General features: G+C 39.2%; 1 protein-coding gene and 1 pseudogene across 4 annotated transcripts in view; one reads left to right on the plus strand and one right to left on the minus strand.

The window, feature by feature from the left end:
- The window catches only part of ABCC4 (ATP binding cassette subfamily C member 4 (PEL blood group)), a 392497-nt gene that overhangs the window by 267454 nt on the left and 100445 nt on the right, over positions 1 to 24598 (plus strand). For all 4 annotated transcript variants that reach the window (XM_088458987.1, XM_088458994.1, XM_088458999.1 and 1 more), the window contains one exon: positions 14701 to 14851. In XM_088458987.1, the coding sequence (XP_088315113.1) occupies positions 14701 to 14851 (151 nt within the window). The remainder of the gene's footprint in view (positions 1 to 14700; positions 14852 to 24598) is intronic.
- On the minus strand, positions 9273 to 9392 carry LOC148538202 (5S ribosomal RNA; annotated as a pseudogene).

The following is a 24598-nucleotide window of genomic DNA, read 5'->3' on the forward strand; positions in this document are numbered from 1 at the left end:
GGACCTCGCTGATACAAGCACTTTGGACTCTTCACGTCAGTGTTACCTGTGTCTCCCTCCCTAAATACCGGTCGATGATGTGTTGGTCCTGCTGACATTGCTCCATCTCTAACATAAGGTGGATGCCTATACATCTCACTGGGAGCATAAGCCACTGAGGTATTGCCCTCCCACCGCTGCTATCCCAGGGCAAAGAACTGGGGATCGAGATCTGCAAGGTGGTGAGGTAGATTCACGGTGAGGAGGTTGAGCATAACGCCAGCATTTTGGGCTCACTGATAATTACTTTGCTTTATTCGGAAATCTGTTTATGCTATATTACAAAGTGGATCCCCGTATCACACCGGATTTTCAAAGTCATAGTGAACTATGGGCCTGATTCAGACCCGGTCGCAAGCGTTGTGCGCTCGCAACCGGGTCGATGGTAGGCCAGTGCGCATGCGCACGACGGAGCTGGCTCCGTCGTGCGCATGCGTGAGACCCGGATAGTGACGGGCACTCCGTCGCTCCTGTCTCGTACCAAAGGGGGCGTGCTGTCGATGTTGAGTGACAGCATGCCCCCTTTGGTGGGTGGGCCGGGGGCGTGGCTTCCCAGACGGAGGCGTTCCCATGGGAACGCCTACTGTCTGGGGCCGGCCCCACTGACATCACAAGTGATGTCAGTGGGAGAGCTTTCGGCTCCGTTAGAGCAACCCACAGCAATGCGAGCGGCCAGGAGGCCGCTCCATAAAAAAAAAAAAAGACGCCCTGATTCAGAGCGAGCAGTCTGTCTGAGAGTCCGGCTCTGAATCAGGTCCTTAGCACTTAAGACTGGTATTTTTGTTGCAGAAGCACGAGGTTAAAGTGGCAGATTAAGCACGATGCATAGAGCGGCTCACTATCGGTTCTCCATCTTTTGTTTTTATAGCATCTAATGGTGCGTACACACTGGGCGATTAAAGTGGACGACTGAACGATAACGATATCGTTATCGTTCAGTCGTCCACTTTATCGTCCATTTTTAACACAAAAAAGATGAACGATGACGACGACGCGCGTTCCCGCGGGTCGTTCGTCATCCTCGTTCATCGGGCTGACATGCAGGCCAACCTGACGACCTCGTCAGGTTGCTGCATGTCAGGGAATGGGTGAGAGAGCCCGGCGCTGAACGATATCGCTAATGATATCGTTCAGCGGCTGTGCTCAATGTCATGAACGACATTGAGCACAGCCTGCCGGGGACACACTAGACGATATCGCTCAGGGAGCATATCGTCTAGTGTGTATGCACCATTAGTCTAAGTTCACTTTTTAAGAATCATCTGGTGAAGGAAAATTGCGGGTGCAGAACCCTCATACCCACTACTGCACCCACTTTAATATATTTTATTTCTCTCAAGGTCTTAATATTTTATTATTATACATACAATTGTTTACCAACAAATCCAGGAAATACATTATTTTTTTTTATTAAATATTAAGATAATCACTACTTGATGAGTCACCTTTTTCATAAAATGTAAAGAAAAAGTAGGGATGCCTGTCAGATAGGAGTGGTCGCACACAGTGTGGCTATTAGTTTTTCAATGTCGATCGTGATAGTTACATATCATTACTCCCTCTATCACTTTAGTTTGTGCTGGATTGCCTTGCAGCAGTCTGGCAAGGAAAGAGATACATTGTGAAATGTCAGAGCCTTGTAGAAACAATTCTCTCTCACGGAATGATAACAAAGATTAAGCAAATTCTAAATGTGTGTTGGCTTTGCAAAGCCTGTGTTTACTGCACCTATTTAACAAAACCAGGAGTGGTTATTTGTAAAGAAAGAACAGATTAGCAATAATAAGGTAAAAATAATGATGTCTTAATAAGGATAAAAGAAAAAAACTGTAACTCAAGATAATAATCTGCAAAGACACAAAAGATCTATGTGCCAAGAAGATTGTAAGAGATCAAAGGTATTACAATAAAAAGCTATTGGCTGCTGCTCCAGTTCCAACTTTTATGCATACAACATATGTATCATTAACCTGTACAACTAGATTTATAACAATTACAATGTAAATATTGTGCACTGTAAACTTGTAAATGCAGCCCTTGATCAGGGCTACTGTTAACCCCCTAAGTATTATTGCCTGTAGCCAAAGCAGTGCTATGCTGTCAAGTCAGATCACCACGGCAGCAAAAGGGTTACAGCTAGTGTACAAGGGGTTGGGTTGTGTGTGCGTGCAGTAAATCCACTGCTAATTACACCATGCAAGGAGTGATAGGTTTCAAAGGTGTTATTGTTTAAGAACTAAATAGGTGGGGATGATATTCATTTATTACACTTGCAATTTAATAAAGCTCATAAATCAGATATCACAGTACTGATGACATTGTCTTCTCACGCTTCAGTTCATTTTATTTTATCTAGAGTTTTGACTCTAAAGACACAAAAGTGTGACCATAAATGTCGCTTTTTAAACTTTAGTATTTTCCTAATTTTTTCACTTTGTTCTATAATTAGTTCAACTTTATTTTTTGACCTTATGGATTATTATTTATTTGGCAAGTGATCATTTCTTTGTGGATTCATGTCATTATTTGTTCTCACCATGCAGAACTGCATTACCCTGGGATGCATATTTATATTTTTCTCACATTAACCTTGACTACAAGAGGTCATACCCACATATTATGCGTTCAGTATGAGTTTTTATAGTCTTGTAAACACTCGTCATTGCAGATCATACCAAAAAGTAATATAAATTAATTACTCTGTAGACACCTACTTTCTGTTCCTAGAACAAGAGGCGCAGAGACAGGTATTGTAACCAAACAGAAAAACATTGATCTGATTGGTCATAGTGTAGGTTTAGCTGCTCCCTGTGGATTGTATGCCTCAAAGTAAGAAGCAGGTCCACTTGGATCTAGGTTAGCAATACATTGAAAAAAGTGACTTAGTTTTGGGAAGTGTTTATTTAAGTAGAGACATTTTTATGGTGGTGGGGAGGGGGCACTCTACACGCTCTTTGTTCTCTTGATATTGTCACTATCAGCCTAGGCTGTGAGCACAGGTACTCATTGTACTTTGGGCGGGGAGCCTCAGGCACCCATACATGTTTGTGGACACAAAAACAGCGGTGCGATTATGGACCTTATTTAGACGAAGGTGACCGATCAGCACATGTGCATAATCTGTACTCCACAAGTGGTGATCATTGTCTGCGAGATCGCTCGCAGTGCCCTCTTAGCCGTAACAAGATCAACATGCTTCCGCTGTTTGGGGAGGGGCAGGGGTGGTGACACCGATACGCAGACATGTTGAGGCCAGCGTCATCGTCTTCCAACACAGATTTTCTGGCCCCGGCAGAGGAGTTCCAGCGGCCATTCTGAGTAAACTTAGGCTTACTAAGACGCCCGATGGTGACCTGATGCTGCGTTGTTGGAAGCAGCACTCGGATCTGCAATTCCGGCGATGGGTGTCTTTAGCCTTCAGATGCCTCCAGCACCCTACAGATGGGATTGCTGCTGCAGCACCCACGGTACGTCCTATGGACACTCCAGAAGGGCACTCTACACAGTATCTGCAGTCAATCAGGCGTCCTAAGGATGCCCGGTCATAGTTGCACTTACCGGAGCTGCCAGTCACGCCCCCTTCTGTGTGACGTTATTTAGTGCAGTTGTGGCGCTCGGGGCGGGGCCAGCACAGGGTGAAATTGTGTCCTGTTATGGTTTTGCCTGCGACATAAGCAATTTTTTGCACCGCTGCTGGGTCCACAGATGCAGCAGCGATCAAATAGTAATAAGTAATAATGCAGCTGTCCATGTCCGTTTGCATTGCGTCAAACTCAGAATCATGTCCTGAGTATTGATGCCTTTCTAAGTGAATCAGAGCCAGGCATTGCTGCTTACCTGGTGGTTTTTATAACCAAGTCAGGTTACCCACTGAAAATGTGTATCACTGCAGATCTGCCTTTCAACAACAGCAGTATCAATTATGATAAAGATCGTTTGACATTTGTTTTGTTTGCAGGTGTCTTTTATAAGACAACCTCTAATCCCTTCAGGAAGAAATAGTTTTTCCCTTTTAAAGAGTATTAAGTAAATATAAAGGCTCTGATCCTTGCCATTGTTGCTAATTCTTTGAGGGATATTTCCCAACATTCATTGTTTAAATGGTTGTCAGGAGGAATCAAGTGAAACTGGATAAACAATGCCGTAACTGGTTCATCTCATTCTTTGTATTGGAGCGTTTCTTGAGAGGATTTGCATTTAAGAAGTGTTTTTTTTGGCGGAGGTACACTTAGGGTCACTTTCAGCCTTTGAAACCTTCTGTGTGGTGGCAGGGATTTTTTCTTTATATTTCGCTCAGACCTCGGGTATGAAACTTTGGTCTCAGTTTAGAGATGTTTGACATGGGATAGTTCACATCATATTTAGAACATGTTCTTCTCAGTTGCAGCACATGTTATCAAATTCATGTACGTGTTAAGCAAACCCTTTTGTCGGTTTTGACAGCTTGTCTGTACATTTTAAATTGAATGAGTGTATCACAGCTACGCCAAGTCAATAAAAAGCTGATTTTTCAACATAAGAATACATTGCAAAACACAAACTTCATCTATAAATAATAAATATTCATTGTTTTAGTGTGCAATAGTATAATAAAATAAATCATATTGCGTGCTACCAGGACATTTACAAAAGGTAATTTCAGTCATGCCAGTCATTCAATGTTTGAATGGATATATTAGTGACTGTAGTATTAGCTTATATTACATAGTATTCACAGACATTACTTCTTTGGGAACAGGTTAATATCATTAGGCACATTATTCTGGGAACTTGTATTTTTTTCACATGTGATTTCGCTTGCTGTGCAATTGCGAAAATATGTTAATGACTCAGACGCCATCTTGTCCATGGAGATGCCTCCTCACATCCGCTGCTGATGCACAAAAGCAGAAACATCGGATGCACATCAGTCGACCATTTACTTTTGAAAAAGTCTATGCTGTCTCTCCTAAGACGCAGAGAGGATTTGTAGTGCTTTATACATTTTCAGTGAGTAGTCAAACCACTATGCTAATTAAAAAAAATTAAATAATTATAATTATATTGTCTCACCACCTTGCTTTTGGTAACATAAGGGAAAAGTTTAATGATTTTCGTTCCTTAGAATATAATTGTGGTCAGAGGGAGCCAAGTTAAAACAAAAAATCCCCCACAAAAAAACGAACTTGGAAGGAAGTTCACGGAGAACATGTGAGGTGTCCTGCAGCTGCCCTCAGTACCATCTAGTGATTTAGTAAAGAAAGCAGATCTAAAAAGCCTTTATATTAAAATCAACAGCTTGACTAATTTTAAATAACTGACTTTTCAGATGCTTTCATCACAGACAAAGGCGTAATCCTGGGACTACTTGAGCCAGCAATGAAGGGTATGGCACAGACCACCAGTGAATGTGCCGATCTCCTCCCTCCCACTCCTCACCACACACAAATGCATTGACTGCAGCTTTATGAAGTGAAAACACTGAGGGAAAGGGAAATGTGAAGGAGCTGTCCACAGTTATTTGTTGGAGAGAAAAGCTCTTGCATCTGGACATTGGGAACAAAAAGTGCTTAAGACAAAAATAATAGCTGAGGTCATTCACTTGCATAGGAGCAAAAGGCTGGAACTGCTGTGCCTTGTTTCACTACCACTGACCCTTGCATTTTATTGTGTGGAAATGTCAGGGAAAGTGTGTAAAAGGAATTTTGTGGTAACAATGACGTTGTCATTTTGTTTCTTTTAGTGATCTGTTTTGTGTGTGTGACTTTTCTTTTTAACAAACCTGAGGGCTTCGGTTGTTGTTTTTTGTTGTTTGCATCACTGAGATTTTATGAAACCACGGTCAATATTGCAAGTAGAAGAGTGAATTTCACTTACTGCTGAACCGGCGCTGACTTTTCCATTTACATCACTGAGAAGAACATTTTTGTGGCCATTTTTTACATTTACGTTCCGTATCCTAAAATAACATAATTGTTTTGTGTGGTTAATCTACATGAAAAATGGTTCGGTCAACAGTCGCCTCTGATTCTGCTACTTTAGCCTGAAAAAGTTTCCCAAAAACAAGATCACAAAGGACAGAAGAGCTGTGGCAGTTAATCAGTTTGAAATCCTTGGAGCCTGCTCTGCTTCTAGTCAAAGGCCTAATTTGTCATTCTCAGCATGAGAGCGACAATGGTGCCATTAAACGTTAAAAAGAGGCTAATCGAAGCACTCAGGGACTAAATGAGGCTATCATTTTAACACTATCACTTCTGCTATCTTTGTTGTAGACTTGAAGAAGCTACGTATGTTATTTGGGTTGTAGATTTGCAATTTTCTTTGGTTAATTATTTTTAGTAAATTCAGATTAGATGATTGATGAGCTAAAATTGATATAGAGAGTTATGCTTTTAAAGTAGTTTATAGTTTCAATAGAGATGATATACTGTTCAGTAAAGGTTGTTTTAACATGTTGCATCTCTCTTGCCAATTAGCTGTCTGCAGTCCTTGGCTTGGTAATTAAATTATACTTTTTATGTAGGCATCAAACAAAATCATAATTATCACATTCCCTTTAGGAACTGCCTCTGTATTTATCTTTATCAAATACATATTTAACACGAATATATGTATCATATTCTGCAATAAGAGGTAGAAGTGAGATCTGATGTCATCAGTATTCATTAGAAATACTGACATTTTATGTAGTTTAACATGCTTTCTTCTGTAGAGCAAAGGTATATAACCAGTCCTCTTAGAGACATTCCTCATTCTGTTTATTATTATTATTATTTATTACCAGTTATTTATATAGCGCACACGTATTCCGCAGCGCGTTACAGAGAATATCTGGCCATACACATCAGTCTCTGCCCTAATGGAGCGTACAATCTATATTCCCTACCACATGCACACATACACACTAGGGTTAATTTTCCAGTATATTTTTTAGTGTGGTAGGAAACCGGAGTACCCGGAGGAAACCCACGCAAGCACAGGGAGAATATACAAACTTCACACCGTTAGGGTGGCAGTGGGAATCGAACCCACGACTTCAGTGCTGTGAGACAGTAATGCTAACTATTACACTGTCTGTGCTGTTTAATATCCTTAGGAAGTATACAATACTATATTGTACCAAAGGGGAGAATTAAATTGTCGGTAAAGGGTGCAAATTTTAAATGCCAGCAACAGCAGCCCATCTTGCACCCTTTGTCTGGCTGACCAAATGCCCGATTCGCACAAAAGTGCTCGCTACCCTATGGTAGAGCGCATGGTAAAGCGCGGCAGCTGCCGTAAAGCATGGCGGCTGCCACGCAGATTTGGTCGGGGTGAACAAATTAATTGAATCCTCCCCCCACAGTCTCCACAGAAATATTGGTATCAGTTTTATAATGTATCCATGGCCAAATAGCAATAACAAAAATCCATGATTTCAGCAGGTACAGTACATGTTAGATTTATAAAATCTTGAAGAAAGTGGAGAAGTTGCCCATAGCAACCAATCATAATCATTTAACTAGCACCTTCTAGAAGATAATAGCTAGAATCTGTTGCTATGGGCAACATCTCCAATTCTAAAACTCTCACTTTAGTAAATTTACCCCATAGTATCTTTAGAAAATTCTCATAATCAATTATAAAATATTTGTTCTGCATAAATAATAAAACTTTAATATTTGTTTAGAGTATCTGAAGTATCCTTAATGTTGATGCCTCATATTGAGATATTTTCCTCCTCTTAAAACCAATTATACCATTAAACTGTACCCAATGCATCACAAAAGGCCAACATGTCATACATTGTATAGTAAATGTATGTTAGTAATGATAAAACAATGGATTACATATCCTTACAACAAAGGAAACAAACTTGTCATACAACTTTGCATATCACTGAACATTTGTCCTCGGTGTTCACAGTCATCCAACCTCACCCAAATTGTAGTTCAAGCACCTGGTAAGTGCCAGGAAATCTCCACAAAATGTCACCCAACATGTTTTGCTTGTCACAGCTTTATCAGGGATTATTGAGGTATATATATATATATATATATATACAGGGCAATTTTTACAGAAAAGCAGGTTCAGGAACTGTGAGTGGAGCTATAGAGAAACAATTATATATATATATATATATATATATATATCTATATATAGGTTGAGTGATGTGAGGTGAGTAGTGGCAGCGGCACGCGCAGGTCTAAAAATAGAACGAATGATACCACACTGGGGTAGTTCAGTCCAACGTTTCAGTAAGGAGACTTTTATCAAGAACACAAAGTGAAAAGAGAGAATTACATACCTTTATAGAACATGTTTTGATGGTGTGGCGTGTCGCGTGTTCCTTCCTCGCTCTGGGCGCCAGGCATCTGATGTCATCAGCGTGCAGCCGGCGTGAGGACGCTGGTGTCCTGTCGTCAGGCGTGTAACACTTGTGGCTTGACGCTGTCACCCGGGTAACAAGGAGGGGGAGTGATCTATGTGAAGGATACATGTATAATGTGAAAAAAAAAGAAGGAGAACGGCTGTATAAATGGCTGTACTCTATTAACAGATAGTCGGTGATACATAAGTTAGTGTATGATGCAACTAGGTGTATCACTAGTAAAAATTGGTGATGACTGCAGTGAGTGATGTGCCATACAGGTGTGAGAGAGAAATATACAGGAATACATCAATGTAAAATACACATAATGAACACATTAACACAAATAACATATACATAAGAAGATTAATAATCAAAGTACCACTGAAAGGAACAGAATGTGATAAGTATACTGCGAATAAAAAAAGATATATATTAAATGGAGAGAAATTGTGCTATGAAAAGAACAAAGCAACATCTCTGTAAATAAACGGATGTAGAAGAAAATGAGCAATTGAAATGACTGCTCAATATAATTACGAATGAGGCAGGTGTGATATACATATACACACACATCAATGAATATGTACACATGTACATACACTTCTAAAAGGATAAATGAACCAAATGGAAGACCGGAATAAGCTGTATTCCCCGGAGCATGGAGTGGTCTAATATAAAGCTAGAAAAAATATTAAATATAATGAATCAAGAATAATAAAGGAAGGATCTAGTGTTAGAAATGATCTACTGAGAAACAACATATTGGAGTCATATGTCTACATGTGTTCCTGGTGGCTGATAAGTAGGAGGAAAAATGAAACAAAATGTGATAAGAAAAGAAAAATAGAAAATCGATACAGGTAAATAGCAAGAATGGTGCTATCAGTATACTCCCTAGGATGAATTACAACACCTGGTATTCCTAGGTGGTCATCCTCCCTATTACTAACCAGGCCAAACACTGTTTTGCTTCCAAGATCAGACGAGATCGGGCACTTTCAGCGTAAGTATGGTTGTAAGATGGGGCAATGATCAACATATCACCAAACTTTCATGCTAACCCTCAGAAAGAATGTAATAGACAACAAGTCAGAAGATAAGAAAAATGACTAGTACAGCCGCCCAGGAATTCTAGATGGTGTCTACTCTTCTACAAGGAGGACCATATAAATGACTCCATGTCAGTGGTGTTACCTGAACACCATCCTGTGGAAAGAAAGTAAAAAAAACAAGAGAAAGATAAATTCTCGTTCAGTCCGCCAGGTGTTACAGTATTCATTTGGTGTATCCAGGTGGTTTCCAATTGTAGTAGTTGTTTTTCTCTGTCGCCTCCTCTTTTGGATACTGGTACATGGTCTATGATTTTGTAAGATACAGTACCAAGTGGATGTCGTAGGTCACGGAAATGTCGGGCCACAGGTTGGTCAGTGTCTTTGTCCTCCAATGCTTGTTTGATGGCTGTGCGGTGCTGTGCCATTCTAACTCTTGCTGTACAGGTTGTCTTCCCTGTATAGGCCAAGCCACAGGGGCAGTGAATGATGTATACAATATATTTGCTGGTACAGTTTAAAACATGTTTTATCGGGATACGTTTTCCAGAGAGAGAATGTACCACCTCTGGTCCTGTTTCCATGTACCTGCATGTGGTACACCCAATACATTTGTAACATCCCTGTTTCTTAGATAGAAAATGAGTTCCAGAATCCTGTTTTTCAAGCGAAACGTTATTGTGCACCAACCAATCCTTTAAGTTTTTGCCTCTCCGATAACCAAGCATGATTTAGAAAAGCAGGCAATCAAAGGGCCTTTAAAATAAAATGTATCTTAAGGAAAATACATCTTGGCCCAGAACATTACATCATAGTTAATGAAAGGTGCTTGTTCCTGCTGAAAAATAGCCGATCGGGTCACTTCAGCCTGCTCCATCTTGCCTTGCATCAATATTCTAACCGGTACTCCTGTTCTCTTCTATTATATATCTGTCCCGTCTCAGTATCCGGTAGAGGGAGCCGTTGTGGTCCTCTTTGTTATACGTTCTTTACTTGCCAGATTTCCTTAACTCCTCCTTCTTCACTAACATCAATATGTTTAATTCCCTACCCCCACAACTCATACTTTGTACCCATCTCATTCCCTTTACCACTCCCTCTGTAACCACCTCATTTCATTCACCATTTATTATCTGCCTACATTGCTTTCTCCTGCCTCAACACCAGCCTAAACATTTTTACATCCTCCCTCATTCACTTTCCAGTCCCTCTACATCTGATTCTACTACCCCCCTCATTCATCTCCTTACCTTATTCACTCCCTTCATCTTCCTAATTCAATTTTCTACTCCCTGTTTCACAGCATCAGTAGTTATAGCTTCCCTATATGTATTTGCTTTTTTCCCTTCACCCCTCACCCATTCCTTTTACCTCCATCATCCATTTTACCCATCTCTCTTGCCTGGTTGGAGAAGTGAGGCTTGGTCTGGACAGCCAGTGAGAGAATGGAAGGGGGCAGTGTTATGAACCCCCTGGGATTACACTTATCAATGAAGATACAAAAAGTAAATACTGTGAGTCCTGAATATACACTGGGATTCTGACACAAGGGAAACAGTAGGAGTAGGAGAATATGCACAAAGCAGATAACTGCAGCAAATAACTCAGTGTTCAGAATGGTAGCAAGTGGCAGAAACCAATAAAGTCCCAGACTGATAAATAAATAAACAAAGGATAGTAACCTGGTCAGTAGTAGAAGTTCCTCTATTTGCAGGCACAATTAGACAGGAGTTAATAGCAAAACAAGTATACGCAGGAAAAGGCATCCAAAGGTTTAAGCAAGGCAGATCACAGAAGCTCACAAATCAAAAGTCCAGCACACGAAACATTAATGACCCAGCAATGAGTGCTGGGACCAAGCTAACTACAATAGGCAGGTGTCAGGTTTAAATGATGATTAGTAGTAACCACCTGACCCATGGCCGCAGAACAAACTTGGAACAACAGCATCTCTGGAAACTTTGCAGAACTGCAGCTCATATAACCCTTTATAGCTTTGCGACCCCTGCTCACAGGGAATCAGGGCCGGATTGATGGCCACATGGGCCTGGAGCTGAAAATGACCAAAGGGCCTATTATGAGAAGCAGAGGAGGCATGACCAGTGCTGTGTGGGTGTGGCCAGTGCCATGTGGGCGTGTACCCTCTATACTCTCTGCTCCAATGTCTCCATAAATATGTAAAAGGAAAAAAATCCTTCATTTTGTGAGGTAAATAGAAATACAATTTTACTACTTATGATTTATGGCTGACCGTGTGGAGAGCAGATGGCCAGTCAACATGATGTTGTCATGACAATGGGCCTATTTTTATGTGGAGGCCTGGAGCTGTAGCTCCATCCGGGCCATTGTTAATCTGGCCCTGCAGGGAATGGATACTGCCAGGCAACATGACAGAAAGCAGAGTTCTAACAGGTGAAGCTTTCCTCCAACTCTTTAATGAGACTGCTGTGTGCATCATGGACAGTGTGCTAAAAATTATGCCTTCACTCTGACGTGCATGTGCTTTTGAAACCAGTCCACTCTTATAAGAAATGGAGACTTTCCATCTCAAAGAATGTTCCACAATGTCACTAGATATCATTAAAATATAATATTTTTAAAGTAGTTTAATGCTGTTCAAGAGGACAAATAGAGGCTAAATTGTGGCCTGTGTTTCAACGAACAATAAATGTTTGTACATTGCCTGATAATATATAAAGTCACAGAAAATATATACGATTTGAATATACAATTCAGGTGCATATATATAGAAAGTTCCAAAATAGTGTTAAGCTGCTCCTAGTAGTGATATTCTGCAATATACACCTAAGTTTCAAGATACAAAGAAGCCTGGATAAAGAATATTCATATTATGTGCCTTATTATGCCAGCAATATTATTTATATTCAACCAGACTGGTTGAATATAAATAATATTGCTGGCCTTTTAAGGCACATAGGGCCTGATTCAGAGCCGCTCGCTCGCGCTGTGCGTTCGCAAGCGGCCCGATGTTCTGTGTACGCGCATGCGTACGCTTCGTTCTGTGTGTGCGCGAACTACACACTGTGATCGCAACCCGCTCGCCAAGCTAAGGCAGCCCAGGTTAATGGATGACAGGAGAGGCCGTTAGTGGGTGGCAACAGGGGCAGGACACTAAAAACGGGGGGTTGGAGATGCGAACACAGGCGTGCCTGAGTGTTTCAACGCCGTTTTAGAGGAGTGCATAATTAACAGGCAGCGTCATAGCACACGTCACTTGCCTTTTTTTACATTGATTTCCTCGCTATGCTTGCGGTAGGGTAAAGCTATCTCAAGCACTGTGTTCACATCCGATGGTGTTCGATGTACCAATGTTTTAATACACTTCCTGGAGATGACGTGTTGCTGGTGGGCGGCTCTGCCTGTGCAATTGGGCGTACGCATACACAAAGTGGACGCTCGCTAAGACATGGTGGGCGTGCTTATGCCTTGGCGAGCGATCACTTCCCGTGGCGTTACTTTGACAAATTTGCATACGCATCTAGCGAGCGTACGCAGATAGCGAACAGGTCTCAATCAGGCCCATAATATGAATATTGTTTATCCAGGCTTCATTGTAATATATAAAGTCTGCTACCTAGAAATCTCTTAGAAAAGCCTACAACCACCAATCCAATTTGGAATATGATAGCGGGTAACCTTTTTTGGAATAAGATGATAGATTACCAGAGCTACGTATATATACAGTATATATACGTATATGTATATATATAGACAGACAGATTGCCTAACCAGGGGCTGCAATCCCTATATTCCTTTTAGGCAGCAGTATGTGTTTTGACATTTAATAGGAAAGGGCAGATAGTATGTATTTGCTACTTCTTGCCAAAATGGCAGTGACCTGAGTATACAAAACAGAAAGACTTTTGAAATTAGTGCTAACATACTGCAAATCTGTGTGTATCTACAGTAACAAATGGAAATCATGGTGATTTTGTTGATATTGTGAGCAAAACATTTATGCTTGCAGCCCGTCGTCAAGGGATCACAAATCTCTGCAAATTCCTACACTGGCATATATGCATTCCATCCAGCCCTCCTAATTTCTGTGGGACAGTCCTGTTTTTCAGGCAGTGTCCCGCTGGCCCACCCCTGGGCTGTAGTGGCCGTTGGGAGGCTGGGGGACACTGTCACCACTGCTCTGTTGCAGAGCACCTGTGAAGGGATACCAGCATCTATTTAGTAACCGGAGGAGGCTAGGGGCAGCCCTGCAGCGCCAGAGTGCTGTGCTCACCCCCTGCGTGATGAGAAACAGGGTCACGCCCCTAAAACGTCACATCAGCGTGGCCTATCTGGCCGAGGTCACATTCCATTTTTGCATGTGTGAAGTCACGATTTCAATAATCAAAGTTTGGGAAGGTATCCATTATTAGTTTGCATTTCAAATGCATTTATCTCACAGGTACAGAGGGGAACATCCAAACAAGACAGAAAATATGCCTGCTCTCGGTTTTACCAATATTGTACATGATATCAGCGTCTAGCAAATAACAGCATGGGAATTTTGTTCATATTTTGTTCAAAACATATAAGCTTGCAGTAATGAGTATGCAATAATATTTTAGAACTGTAAAAATAAATATGTAAGCTGCCACCCCTGTGTTTTGGAGAGGACAAGCTAATCCCTTTTGTTTATAATATACATTTATGTAGCCAAACGCTCTTTTGATGTTTTGTAAACACTGGTGTAGTTTTATCTGGAGATGTGTGCACCATTCTTAAGCTGGGTACACATCATACGATGGTGCGGCCCAGCAATGGTGCGATACGATGTAACGGTATATCGCGCCCGCCATACATACTGCACAATCTATTGTGTATGACTTTGCAATGTATTGTTACATGCTGCATGTAATAGCACCACGTCCTCCATTGCATCGTCCCATCTGCTGTGCAGAATTGCAGATGGGACGCTGCGATGAACAACTGTCAAGATACATCGTATAATGTATTCCAAATTTAAGGATTTTACTATATGATCTTTCACCTATTCAGTTTTTTTTCCAATAGCACCACAATTGCCTGTTTTTATTTCTCTTAATTTTGGTTGCCCTGATAGTCACATTATATCAGATTTATTTTCAAATATAGAGATTTTACTAAATTAGTCTAATGTAATAATGTAAATGTATTTTTATGTTGTGTTATATAATTCCAGAAACAGAAAGTTATTTGATTATTTTAAATATAGATAGACTTTGCTTTGTTAGAAATAGTAATATAATTATAATTGTTCATTTTTGTTCCCTTTGTTTCTTTCAGGTGTTTCTCCAGATTCTAGGTGTTATCGCTGTTGCAGTTGCTGTCATTCCATGGATTTTAATTCCCTTGCTTCCTCTTGTGATCATTTTCTTTTTCCTAAGGAGGTATTTTCTGGAAACATCTCGTGATATCAAACGACTTGAATCAACAAGTAAGTAGTGTACAAGAAGTATTTCATCAAGCAGTATATAACTAATCAGGAGAAAATGTTACAATAACTTAACGCTTGTTAAGCAATATATATTTCACTTCACAGATTATTTTATAGCCCAAAATTAAAATCCTATGGAAAATGTATGTGTGACATCAGAATTGTACAGTTTTAAACTTTATAGCATCTTGAATAATTTCTGCCACTCGCCTTCTTTTTACAGCTATACGGAAGTAAAAATACTACATTAATATAAACTTTAATGTGCATGCATTCATTTTATTTTATCATCCTTACTGTGTTCCAGTGAAGCATTTCAGAATGTACCCAAATGCTTGTCCTGACTTTTTAGAGGGTCAATAATTCAAATTTGGTGAAAATTTTCTGAAATTAACAGACATTTCAACTAAATGATGTTCTGTTCTGGCCAAAGTACTGGAGAGGACTATAAATTTGAGATGGTTCCTTCTCAATTTGTTATTCAAGTGTATGTCAAATCATTCCCAAATCTTAATATGATGTGTAATGTGTGACCCTGCATACTTATTATGGCTGTAGGTGTAACTTGTTGACTATGCCCACATTAGAAATAGCATCTATATGAATAAGTTATGCATGCCGGAATGTATTAGTGTTATATCTAGAAATTTAATAGAAAAATCAGAAAATGTGTGAAACTTGTGGTTTGCAGATGAGATTGGAGTAGATACTCTGTACTCTGTAGTCCTCTGTATAACCTTTATCTCTGTTCCATTTTAACTTGCGTAAAATTTAAATAAAATGGAATTGGTGTTGTAGATTGTGACTACAAATACTGTTGATTAATTGAACACCAAGCGATTTACAGTATCTAAATAGGATTCCAAATTAGTTATAGGTCTTAAAAGGTTTCTCATCTCATGGAGCACCAAATGAATAATTTTATTAAATTAAATATTCAAGCTTTGTGGTGTTTCTTTTCTTTTTATAATTATTTTATAAAGAATGTACTGTATATGCATTTTTTGGTTTGTGTGAATAATCTTAATATAAAGTCTTTTGATGGACTGTTGCTTTGTACGCTTTCTAACAGATATTCAGGCAGCAAATAATGTTTTGTCTATTATAAAATGGGAGGATTGACATGTCTTCTGTTGACTGGATCATGTTAGGTGACATTATTTTCTATGAGGAATTGACCATTGAATCAAAGAAAATAAAAAAAGTGAAGAGAGAGGGGGAGCTTACTGTAACTTGAAAGCACTTTATACTTCCTCCTTTGTAAGACCGTTGTGCTACCTGCTGAGAGGCACAGCCGGTCACTGTCCCTTTGTATTCAATTTATAGCCCAGCATTCAGTCTCGGGTACGAGGGAGGTGTACCAATACCTTGGTTTTATTCTTCTCAAATTAGTCCTCATAATTCAGACTAACAGGCAAAAAAATGTGTGCGATACACAATAGGTAGGCACTTTTCTCTGTAGCAAATAGCAATGTTTACAAAAGTAAAATCACTTCAAAGTACTGCCTTCAACACATTTCCCTTTTTGACCATATTTGATTAAACATTTTTTGCCCGTGCTGAGAGAGGTAGGGAGACAACAATTTCCATTTATTGTTATTAACTAAGATATTTGTATCACATTTTCTTTTTTAAATTATTGAAACCATTTAGAATGAGGAAGGTCCAGATCAGATCTGCATTGACACCAATGGTAATAGATCCAGTGTAACCTGGAACTAATTGCAGATTACATTTAAGCCACTATTAAGACAGCTAACACTGAGCTAACTGTTCACGTGCACAGGAAATCCATCAGACCTGTCCCTTACAAGTGTCTTCAAGTATTTACAAAAAAAAACCTATTGAGAAATTACTTTGCATATACTAAGAACTAAAAAGGTTTTTCCTTGTGAAATGACACATCGCCAGCATGAACATTTTGGGAAGTTAATTAACTGATGGCTTAACTGTTATTGTAGCAAATACAAACACAAGGAGGACTTATGGCAGCTCTATATAATAATAAAAATCTAAACAAAACCAAAAATCTAATGTAATATATAACATTGGCAACATATAATTATGCAACAGGAAGAATATATAACAAAAGAAGCTATACTATAAAAAGTCAGTCATGACGACCGGTTATTTGTAATGCTGGTGAGGCTTTATAGATATTCACATTCCAGTGCCTGCCAAGAACAAATTTATTTCTTTGGAATGCCAAACATAAATGTAATAATATTGACTCTGGAGTAATATCCAAAATAACCATCTCTATATAGCCCAGGATATGCAGAGTCAAAGTTTAGACTGTTTAATAAAGTCCATTAATATTAGACTCCAACAAGTAATAACCTCCTAGTAATTTGTAATTAATTGCAGAGTATTTAGCTCCAGTAATGGTGGTGAAGGGAGCCCCTCAGGATTGTAGTCAAATGTCCCAATCATTGCACTGTGTGTCCCAGTCTTGTTCCCCCAAAGTAGTAATATGGATAAGTATTGAACACACCACTAAAACACCGCTAACATCCGGCGCTAATAGTTATTGGTGTGGCAGAACACAATATCACTTATGCCAATAAATATTATGCAGGTAATTATTTTATAAATAATACTGACTAAAGCTGCAGTGTCATAATGTGAGCTTCTGAGTGCTCACAAAAAAATGGGAATGTAACTACAAAAAGAGAACATGAGACTGCTAATAAAAAATAAAATTAGATTATTAGATTGCAGATGTTTCATCAACAGAGACACAAATATATGTCATTAAACAATAGTTAAAAAAAGTCAATAAATAATTATCTTGCACTGTATCTTTAAAATTATATATCCAAACAAATGAGCATTTCTGAATGTATGCTCTGTAACAAGGTCCAACATCCTGCATAGTCAGGCCCATAATCTCAATCTCCGTTTGGTCCGTTTTTATCAGAGAAATATAACTGTTATTACACTGCTATTGTGCTAATAATGATACTTTGTTTCAATTTTATTTCTTTGCGTTTCTATTGCTTATATATTATTGCACTTTATACTTAAAGAGAATTGACTCATATATAAGGAATGGATGAGAGGGGTTTTAGGAGGTATGTGATCGTGAAATGGTTTTGTTTTAACGAGTATACTGTAAGTAAAAGTTTTTTTTTTTTACTTATTGTCGTTGTGATGTACTTACCAGGTAGTGATCAAAAGTGACTTTCTGAGAGAATAACTTTGATATAGAGAGAGAGACAAGACCCAATAATAAGACACTTTTAAAGGAATTTTCTTTTTTGATGGGGGTTAAAGAGACATTTTAAAGGGATAAGTATAGGGACAATCAGGGATAATCAATGTGTATAACAGTACTAAATTATCAAATATGTTATGCTAAAAATAAAACAGTATGTATATTACTGTAATAAAGACACAATAATTACTTATATGTAAACAAACTTTACAAAACCGAGGGACTCTACACCCATTGTGCCTACAATTTGCTTACGGGAATTTTACTTGGAATTCTTCCTCTATTTTGTTTATAAAATACCAACATATTCCACTGATCTGTACATTGAGGGACTATGATATGATGTATAAGCAAAAGACTGAACACTGAAGGTAAATTGACCTTCCCTAAATAAGCCTACTCTGGTGTTTGTAGCACTATTTGTTTTAGTTTGTCCAGCAGAAGTATACAGTATGTTGGAACTTGTCTTATTCTTGTATCATGTTTGAAACTGTTCTGTTCAAATAGTTTTGTTATAGTTACATTCTGTTATCCAGTACAGACACAGGGCTATATTTACACCCGGCGTGCTTTACACTGAATGTCAGTGCCGCTGTAAATTTTCAGCTCCACATGCCACCACTTCGTAAATATAGCCCACAGTGTTGCTCCAATGTGGTGTCATATATTCGAACATCCTCTCCCGGACAATAAGGGAGCAGAGTAACAATTATAGCTGGTGGTGGGGATATATTTATTATTTATTTATTAACAGTTTCTTATATAGCGCAGCATATTCCGTTGCGCTTTACAATTTGAATCAACATTAATAGAACAAGACTGGGTTGTAAAAGACAGACATAAAGGTAAGAGGGCCCTGCTCGCAATCTTACAATCTATATGTTCATCTGTCTAGGCACTGATCTAACTACTAGATCCAGGCAGAGGTGACCATTACAGATACTGTGCTAGTTCCCTTCTTTAGTGAGCACTTACATGCATTTGATAATTAGAGGTACAGCTTTATTTCCTCTCCTTGGGCAGCTAGTGATTTCTAGTACATTAGTAGTTCCTGGGTTTGTGGAGTTGTGGAATTGGAACTGTGCTAGTTCATACCTCCAGACAGTGAATAATTAGAGGTAAAGTATTAGTTCTTGTCTGTAGACGGATTGTGATGACAAGTACAGATAGTGGCACTGACACTATAATTACAGTTACCATGCTTGTTGGGATACTGGTAATTACTGTGCATGTTCTTGGCTCCAGCCAGGTGATAATTACAGGTACTGCCGCTATATTTGAATTTGGTTACCTGCTGCAAGGGAAGCACAAGATCAGCATTGAGTCTAGTGTGTGCAAACACTGTGGGAGGAAAATAATGTCTTTGGTGGTGTTCACAGTGTCTTTTTCTATCCACTTTTAATAGAAAAGTATTTAGAGAAAAATTCACCAGGCCATGACCTTGGTACTACTCTGTATGTTTTTGAAAAGTACATAAGTCTGAATTGGTGCTTCTTATTTGATCTGTAGACTTCCATGTTAGGAGGATAACTTGATGAGTCCTGGTGCTAGGAAGTTATGGAGCAGTGTGTAGTGTCTACCTTGGATGTACTTCAGTTTTAGTTGTTGTCATTGCTGTAGGTAATAAGTTGGTAGCATTGAGCTCATGCTGCCTCTGCCTCCTCTGATCTTTATTCCTTTCACTATGCTTTACTCCCAATTATTGCTTTTGCTCCCTTACTCATTTCTTTTTGCATGTGTCTTCCCTTTCTATAGTGTTCTAACTGTTGTTCAATCTTATCTGTCATTAAATTGCACTCTCGTTCAGCTTTTAACAACCTTTCATCATTTTATTACTCTGCTTTATATACTGTAAATAGTTATATTTCTTATTTCATAAATTCTTATCTATTATAATGAGTTTTATAGGTTTTCCTATTTTTACTCATCCATTATAAATGTACTGTCTCTTTAAGCTCATCCTGTGTATAACTGATATCTTATTTCCCATTGTTTATATTTGACTGCAAATCCTCTTCTGCTTGCTGTTTCTATCTTTCTTTATTTCACTCATTACTCTCTCTACCTGCTTTTCTTTTTTAACGTGAAAATTTTGATTAGAAATATTGAAAATATAGCCTAAATAGATGGTAATACAATTCACAGCAGATAGATATAGCATAAAACAAATAATTAAACAGCATAAACAAAAACAAATTGGTAATAATAACCATATCAATAACAGTCGAGAAAATAAATATTAAAAAAAAAATTAGGGGTGGTAAAAGCAAGGGGGAAATTATCCAGAGACAATAAAAATATGAAAACATTCTATGTTTATACAAAATCAAACATATAGTTTAGCAAAAAAGAGAACAATGGCAACCAGATGTTTTCCAACAATACTTAACCAGGGGAACTAAAACCCACAGAACATTATAGGTGTATACTGCTCACATGGTGGCTCGATGAGGGCCTTAATGAGGAATAATGCTGAAACCACAATCTCCACTTAACCAAAGGAGAAGAAGTAGAAGTAGAATATTTAAATCCCAGAGTTTTCATGTCATAACTCTTTTGGACATAGGTAACAATGTTTGAAATAGCTGGGGGGTTAGGATTCTTCCAATATTGGGCAATGGCTGATCTGGTAGCAATAAAAATGTGACCTGTTACATATCTACAGTGGGATTGGGGAGAAGTGAAGAGAGAGTGGTGAAGTAAAGTAATTTCAGGTTGAAATGGTAGTGAGATCCCCGTAACCTGGGAAATGAGACTAAAAACTTCCACCCAGAGTGGTTGGCGTCTTGGGCAAGCCCAAAAAACATGGAGAAGAGTACCGACTTCACCACAGTTTCTCCAGCATAACGGAGAGACATTAGTCCAGAATTTATGTAGACGTATCGGAGTGAGATATATTCTTTGTATAAGCTTAAAAACCATTTCTGAGTGGTTGATGCACTTAGACATTTGGAACACATTACAAAATATATTCTGCCACTCTACATCTGATAAGGAAATATGCAAGCTTAGTTTGAACCGACAATTTATCAACCTCACAAGGGGCTAAAAGATACCTATTCCATGAAAAGATGCTACTTTTTTAAAGATGGGAAAGACAGTTTGGACATTACAGAGGATGGAGGTGAGGTCAGGGTGTAGGGAGATAGTTGTAGAGATTGAAGCCAATTTCGGACACGCAAATATCTATAAAAGTGACACGTAGGAATTTTATATTGAGATTGGAGCTGAGTGAATGATTTGAGGCTGGTATTCTCTAGGAGGTCCAGACACGTGGAGAGCCCCAAATCCAACCAAAGAAACAAGGAAAGTTGGAGATCAATAGATAATGCATACAAGGATAACTGGGGAGAGGGTAACATAATATTGGCAGTAATTTTAATCAAAGTATCCCAGGCATACAATGAATCACAAGTGCTTTGCAATAAGATAAGCGTTGTAGGCCTATGTCCGCGATCTAGCCAAACAAAGGCCCTGATTCAGAGCCGGACGCAAGTGGCTGCTCGTTCGCTCCGAGCGATGTTTGCCCAACTGCGCATGCGTACGCATCGTAATACGCATGCGCGAACCACTCAGTGCGGCCGAAATTCATGTGCTCGCAAAATAGCGAATGCCTGATAATTTGAGTGACAGAAAGAGGCGTATGTGGGTGGTAACAGGGGAAGGTGCTTGAAAACGGGGAGTGGAGATCCGATCGCAGGCGTGCTTAAAGGTCAAAACGGGCGTTTTATGGGTGTGCATATTTAAAACAGCAGCGTCATTGACCACGTCACTGGGTTCTTTTATAGCCAGAACTGCTCGCAAAATTGTGGTAGCAAAAACCAACCACAAGAATAGCGAGCAGTTCATACCCTGGTCGATGTACTCGATTAATCTAATAAATAGCGGACATGACGTAGGATGCGAGCGGCCAGGGGGCGTATTTTTCCAAAAAACGAAAGCAAGTTTTGTTCGCTCGTTCAGACCTAGAGGCATGAACAGACCGCAAACAGCGAACGGTTCATTTGAATAGCCACCCCTTGTTTTAGAACGAACGACCGCAAATAGCGAGTGGCTCTGAATGAGGGCCAAAGTCTATTAAAAGAAAAGAAATGGACAAAAAAACGTTAAACATCTACCCAAGGTTTAGTATTGGTAGAATTAAACCAGTCTGAGAGCTGTGTTAGCATGCCGGCTAGTTGATTAAACTCCAATTTAGCCAAGCCACCCTTACCCTTAGACCAAAAACACGCTGTCAGGAGAAAGTCTAGGTCATTTTCCTTTCCATATAAAGGCAGAGAAAATTTAATAAAATTGGTTAAGAAATAAACGAGGTAGTACATACAGAATTTCCCGAAAAATATAGAGAATTTTGGAGAGGAGCATTAACTTTACAGCAGCTAATCTACCCAACCACGATATCTCATAATTAAACCATGACTTGCTGAGGGTAGTGAATTGTTTTAGCAGTATAGAGTAGTTATAATCTATAGTTGTGTGAAGATCTGTGGGGATTCTAACACCTGGTAACCAATAGAAGACTCTTGCCAAGTATATGAGTACAAGGTTTTAAGAGACTGGAGCAATTATTGGTCAATACCAGGACCAAGGCATCTGTTTTGGAGGTATTTAATTTTTAATAAGAAGCCTCAGAGTAGCTCTGAAGAACTGCATGAATAGCAGTAAGGGAAATATCAGGGTTGGTAACAAATCACAACACATCATTTGCAAAAAGACAAATTTTATGTTGGTGAGGTCCCACTGAAATACCAGAGATGTGTTTGTGTTTTTGAATACATTCAGTTAAAGATTCTATTGATAAAGCAAATATTAGAGGAGAGAGGGGGCACCCCTGTCTAGTCCCACCCATTTCAAATGGAGAATTTAGTGGACAAAAACCCAGTACTAAAAACTCTAGCTGAAGGATTTTTGTACAACACAAGAATAGCCTGAAGAAAAGTTCCCACAAATCCAAACCTGGCAAGGACCTTGGACATGTACTTCCAATGGAATCTATTGGATGCTTTCTCAGCATCGAGTGGATAAGCATGGGAGCGGACAATTTGTTACGATATTCTAATAAATTAAAGACCCTTCTCGTATTGTCAGGGGCTTGTCTGCCTACTACAAATCCACTTGGTCTTGATTTATTAGATTAGGAAGGAGGGGATTGAATCTGTTAACCAATATTTTAGCAAATATTTTAATATCTGAATTAAGTAGGGCAATAGGCCGGTAGTTTTGGGGATTCATGGGATCTTTGCCAGGTTTGGGGATAGTGATAATCCTAGCTTCTAACATTTCATCAGGAAAATCAGCATTCTTCGTGGCATCATTATATAAATTGGTAAGAACAGTCGTCGGGATACACTGAAAATTATATAAAAATTATTTGTAAAACCATCTGGTCCCGGTGCATTATCTCTTGGTAAGGACAAAATGGCGCTCTGGACCTCCTCAGCACTCCACTCTGCACAAAGTGCCAGAGAGTCAGCAGGAGATAGCTTAGGAAGGTGAAAAGAGTCTAAAAAGGAAGCAATAGATACATCTATGGGCTGGTGGGTAGAATTAGATTTTTTAAGGGTATACATTTGATCATAATAGACCACAAACTGGTTTGTAATATCCCTGGGATTTGAAAAACAGGTACCTCGAGAGTCTATCAGATGTTTAACACAGATAATGGCATTTTTGCCTCGAAGTTTACGGGCCCAACCTGCTTTTCTATGCTAACCCTGTTTTCTAAGTACTTCACTCTTGTACATTTCACTCTTGTACTCCCCATTCGCTCACTGATCTGCTGCTGTGCCCGGCTCTATGTTCTGAATATTGACTATTTGTTATGAAATACCTGCCTACATTGCATAAACCCTCTAGAACCAATAGCTGAGGTCTTCTGCCTATAACCACCACCTTTACTCCCTTAGAGAATGATACTCTCACTGGAACTGGTCTTAAACTCAGAGTAGTAGAGGTTTATACAAATGACAGGTGATCACATCAAGAAAGCTGAAATAGTAGATAACCACTAGCAATTATAATGAAGCTAATGGTCCAACATGTCCGTAGATAATAATAGCAGGAATTAATAACAGCAGACTGTAACAGTGATAGCAAACAATTGTCATGGTTCCAAAAGTAAGTACAGTGATACTTAGCTGTAGATATGTGCAATAAACATAAGGCGTGGATAATAACGGCAGGAACTAGTAACGGCAGACTGTAACAGATGATGGCAAGTAATATGATACTTAGCAGTAGATGTTATGTCAAAAGTATGAGACCATAGATCAGACCGGCTAGGCACTCAGTGTCATAGGAATCCAACAGAACTGAATACACCAGGGTCAGCAGGCTAACTCCAAGCAAGAAGCTATAACCGGCAATGAGTAGTATGGCTGAAGGCCTTATAACTGCGAGAGAGACCAATGGGAGGCAGCCAAAGAGCCCATCCCCCCTAAATGAAAGATCCAATGATGCTGCACGTCCAACAGCTGGGACCAGAACACTCTGTGGCCGCATGGAGTCCCCGTCACTTAGCTACTGTTGGG

The sequence above is a fragment of the Taudactylus pleione genome, unplaced genomic scaffold, assembly GCF_031769625.1.
Source record: "Taudactylus pleione unplaced genomic scaffold, aTauple2 ptg000041l, whole genome shotgun sequence".
NCBI classification, from domain to species: Eukaryota; Metazoa; Chordata; class Amphibia; order Anura; family Myobatrachidae; genus Taudactylus; species Taudactylus pleione.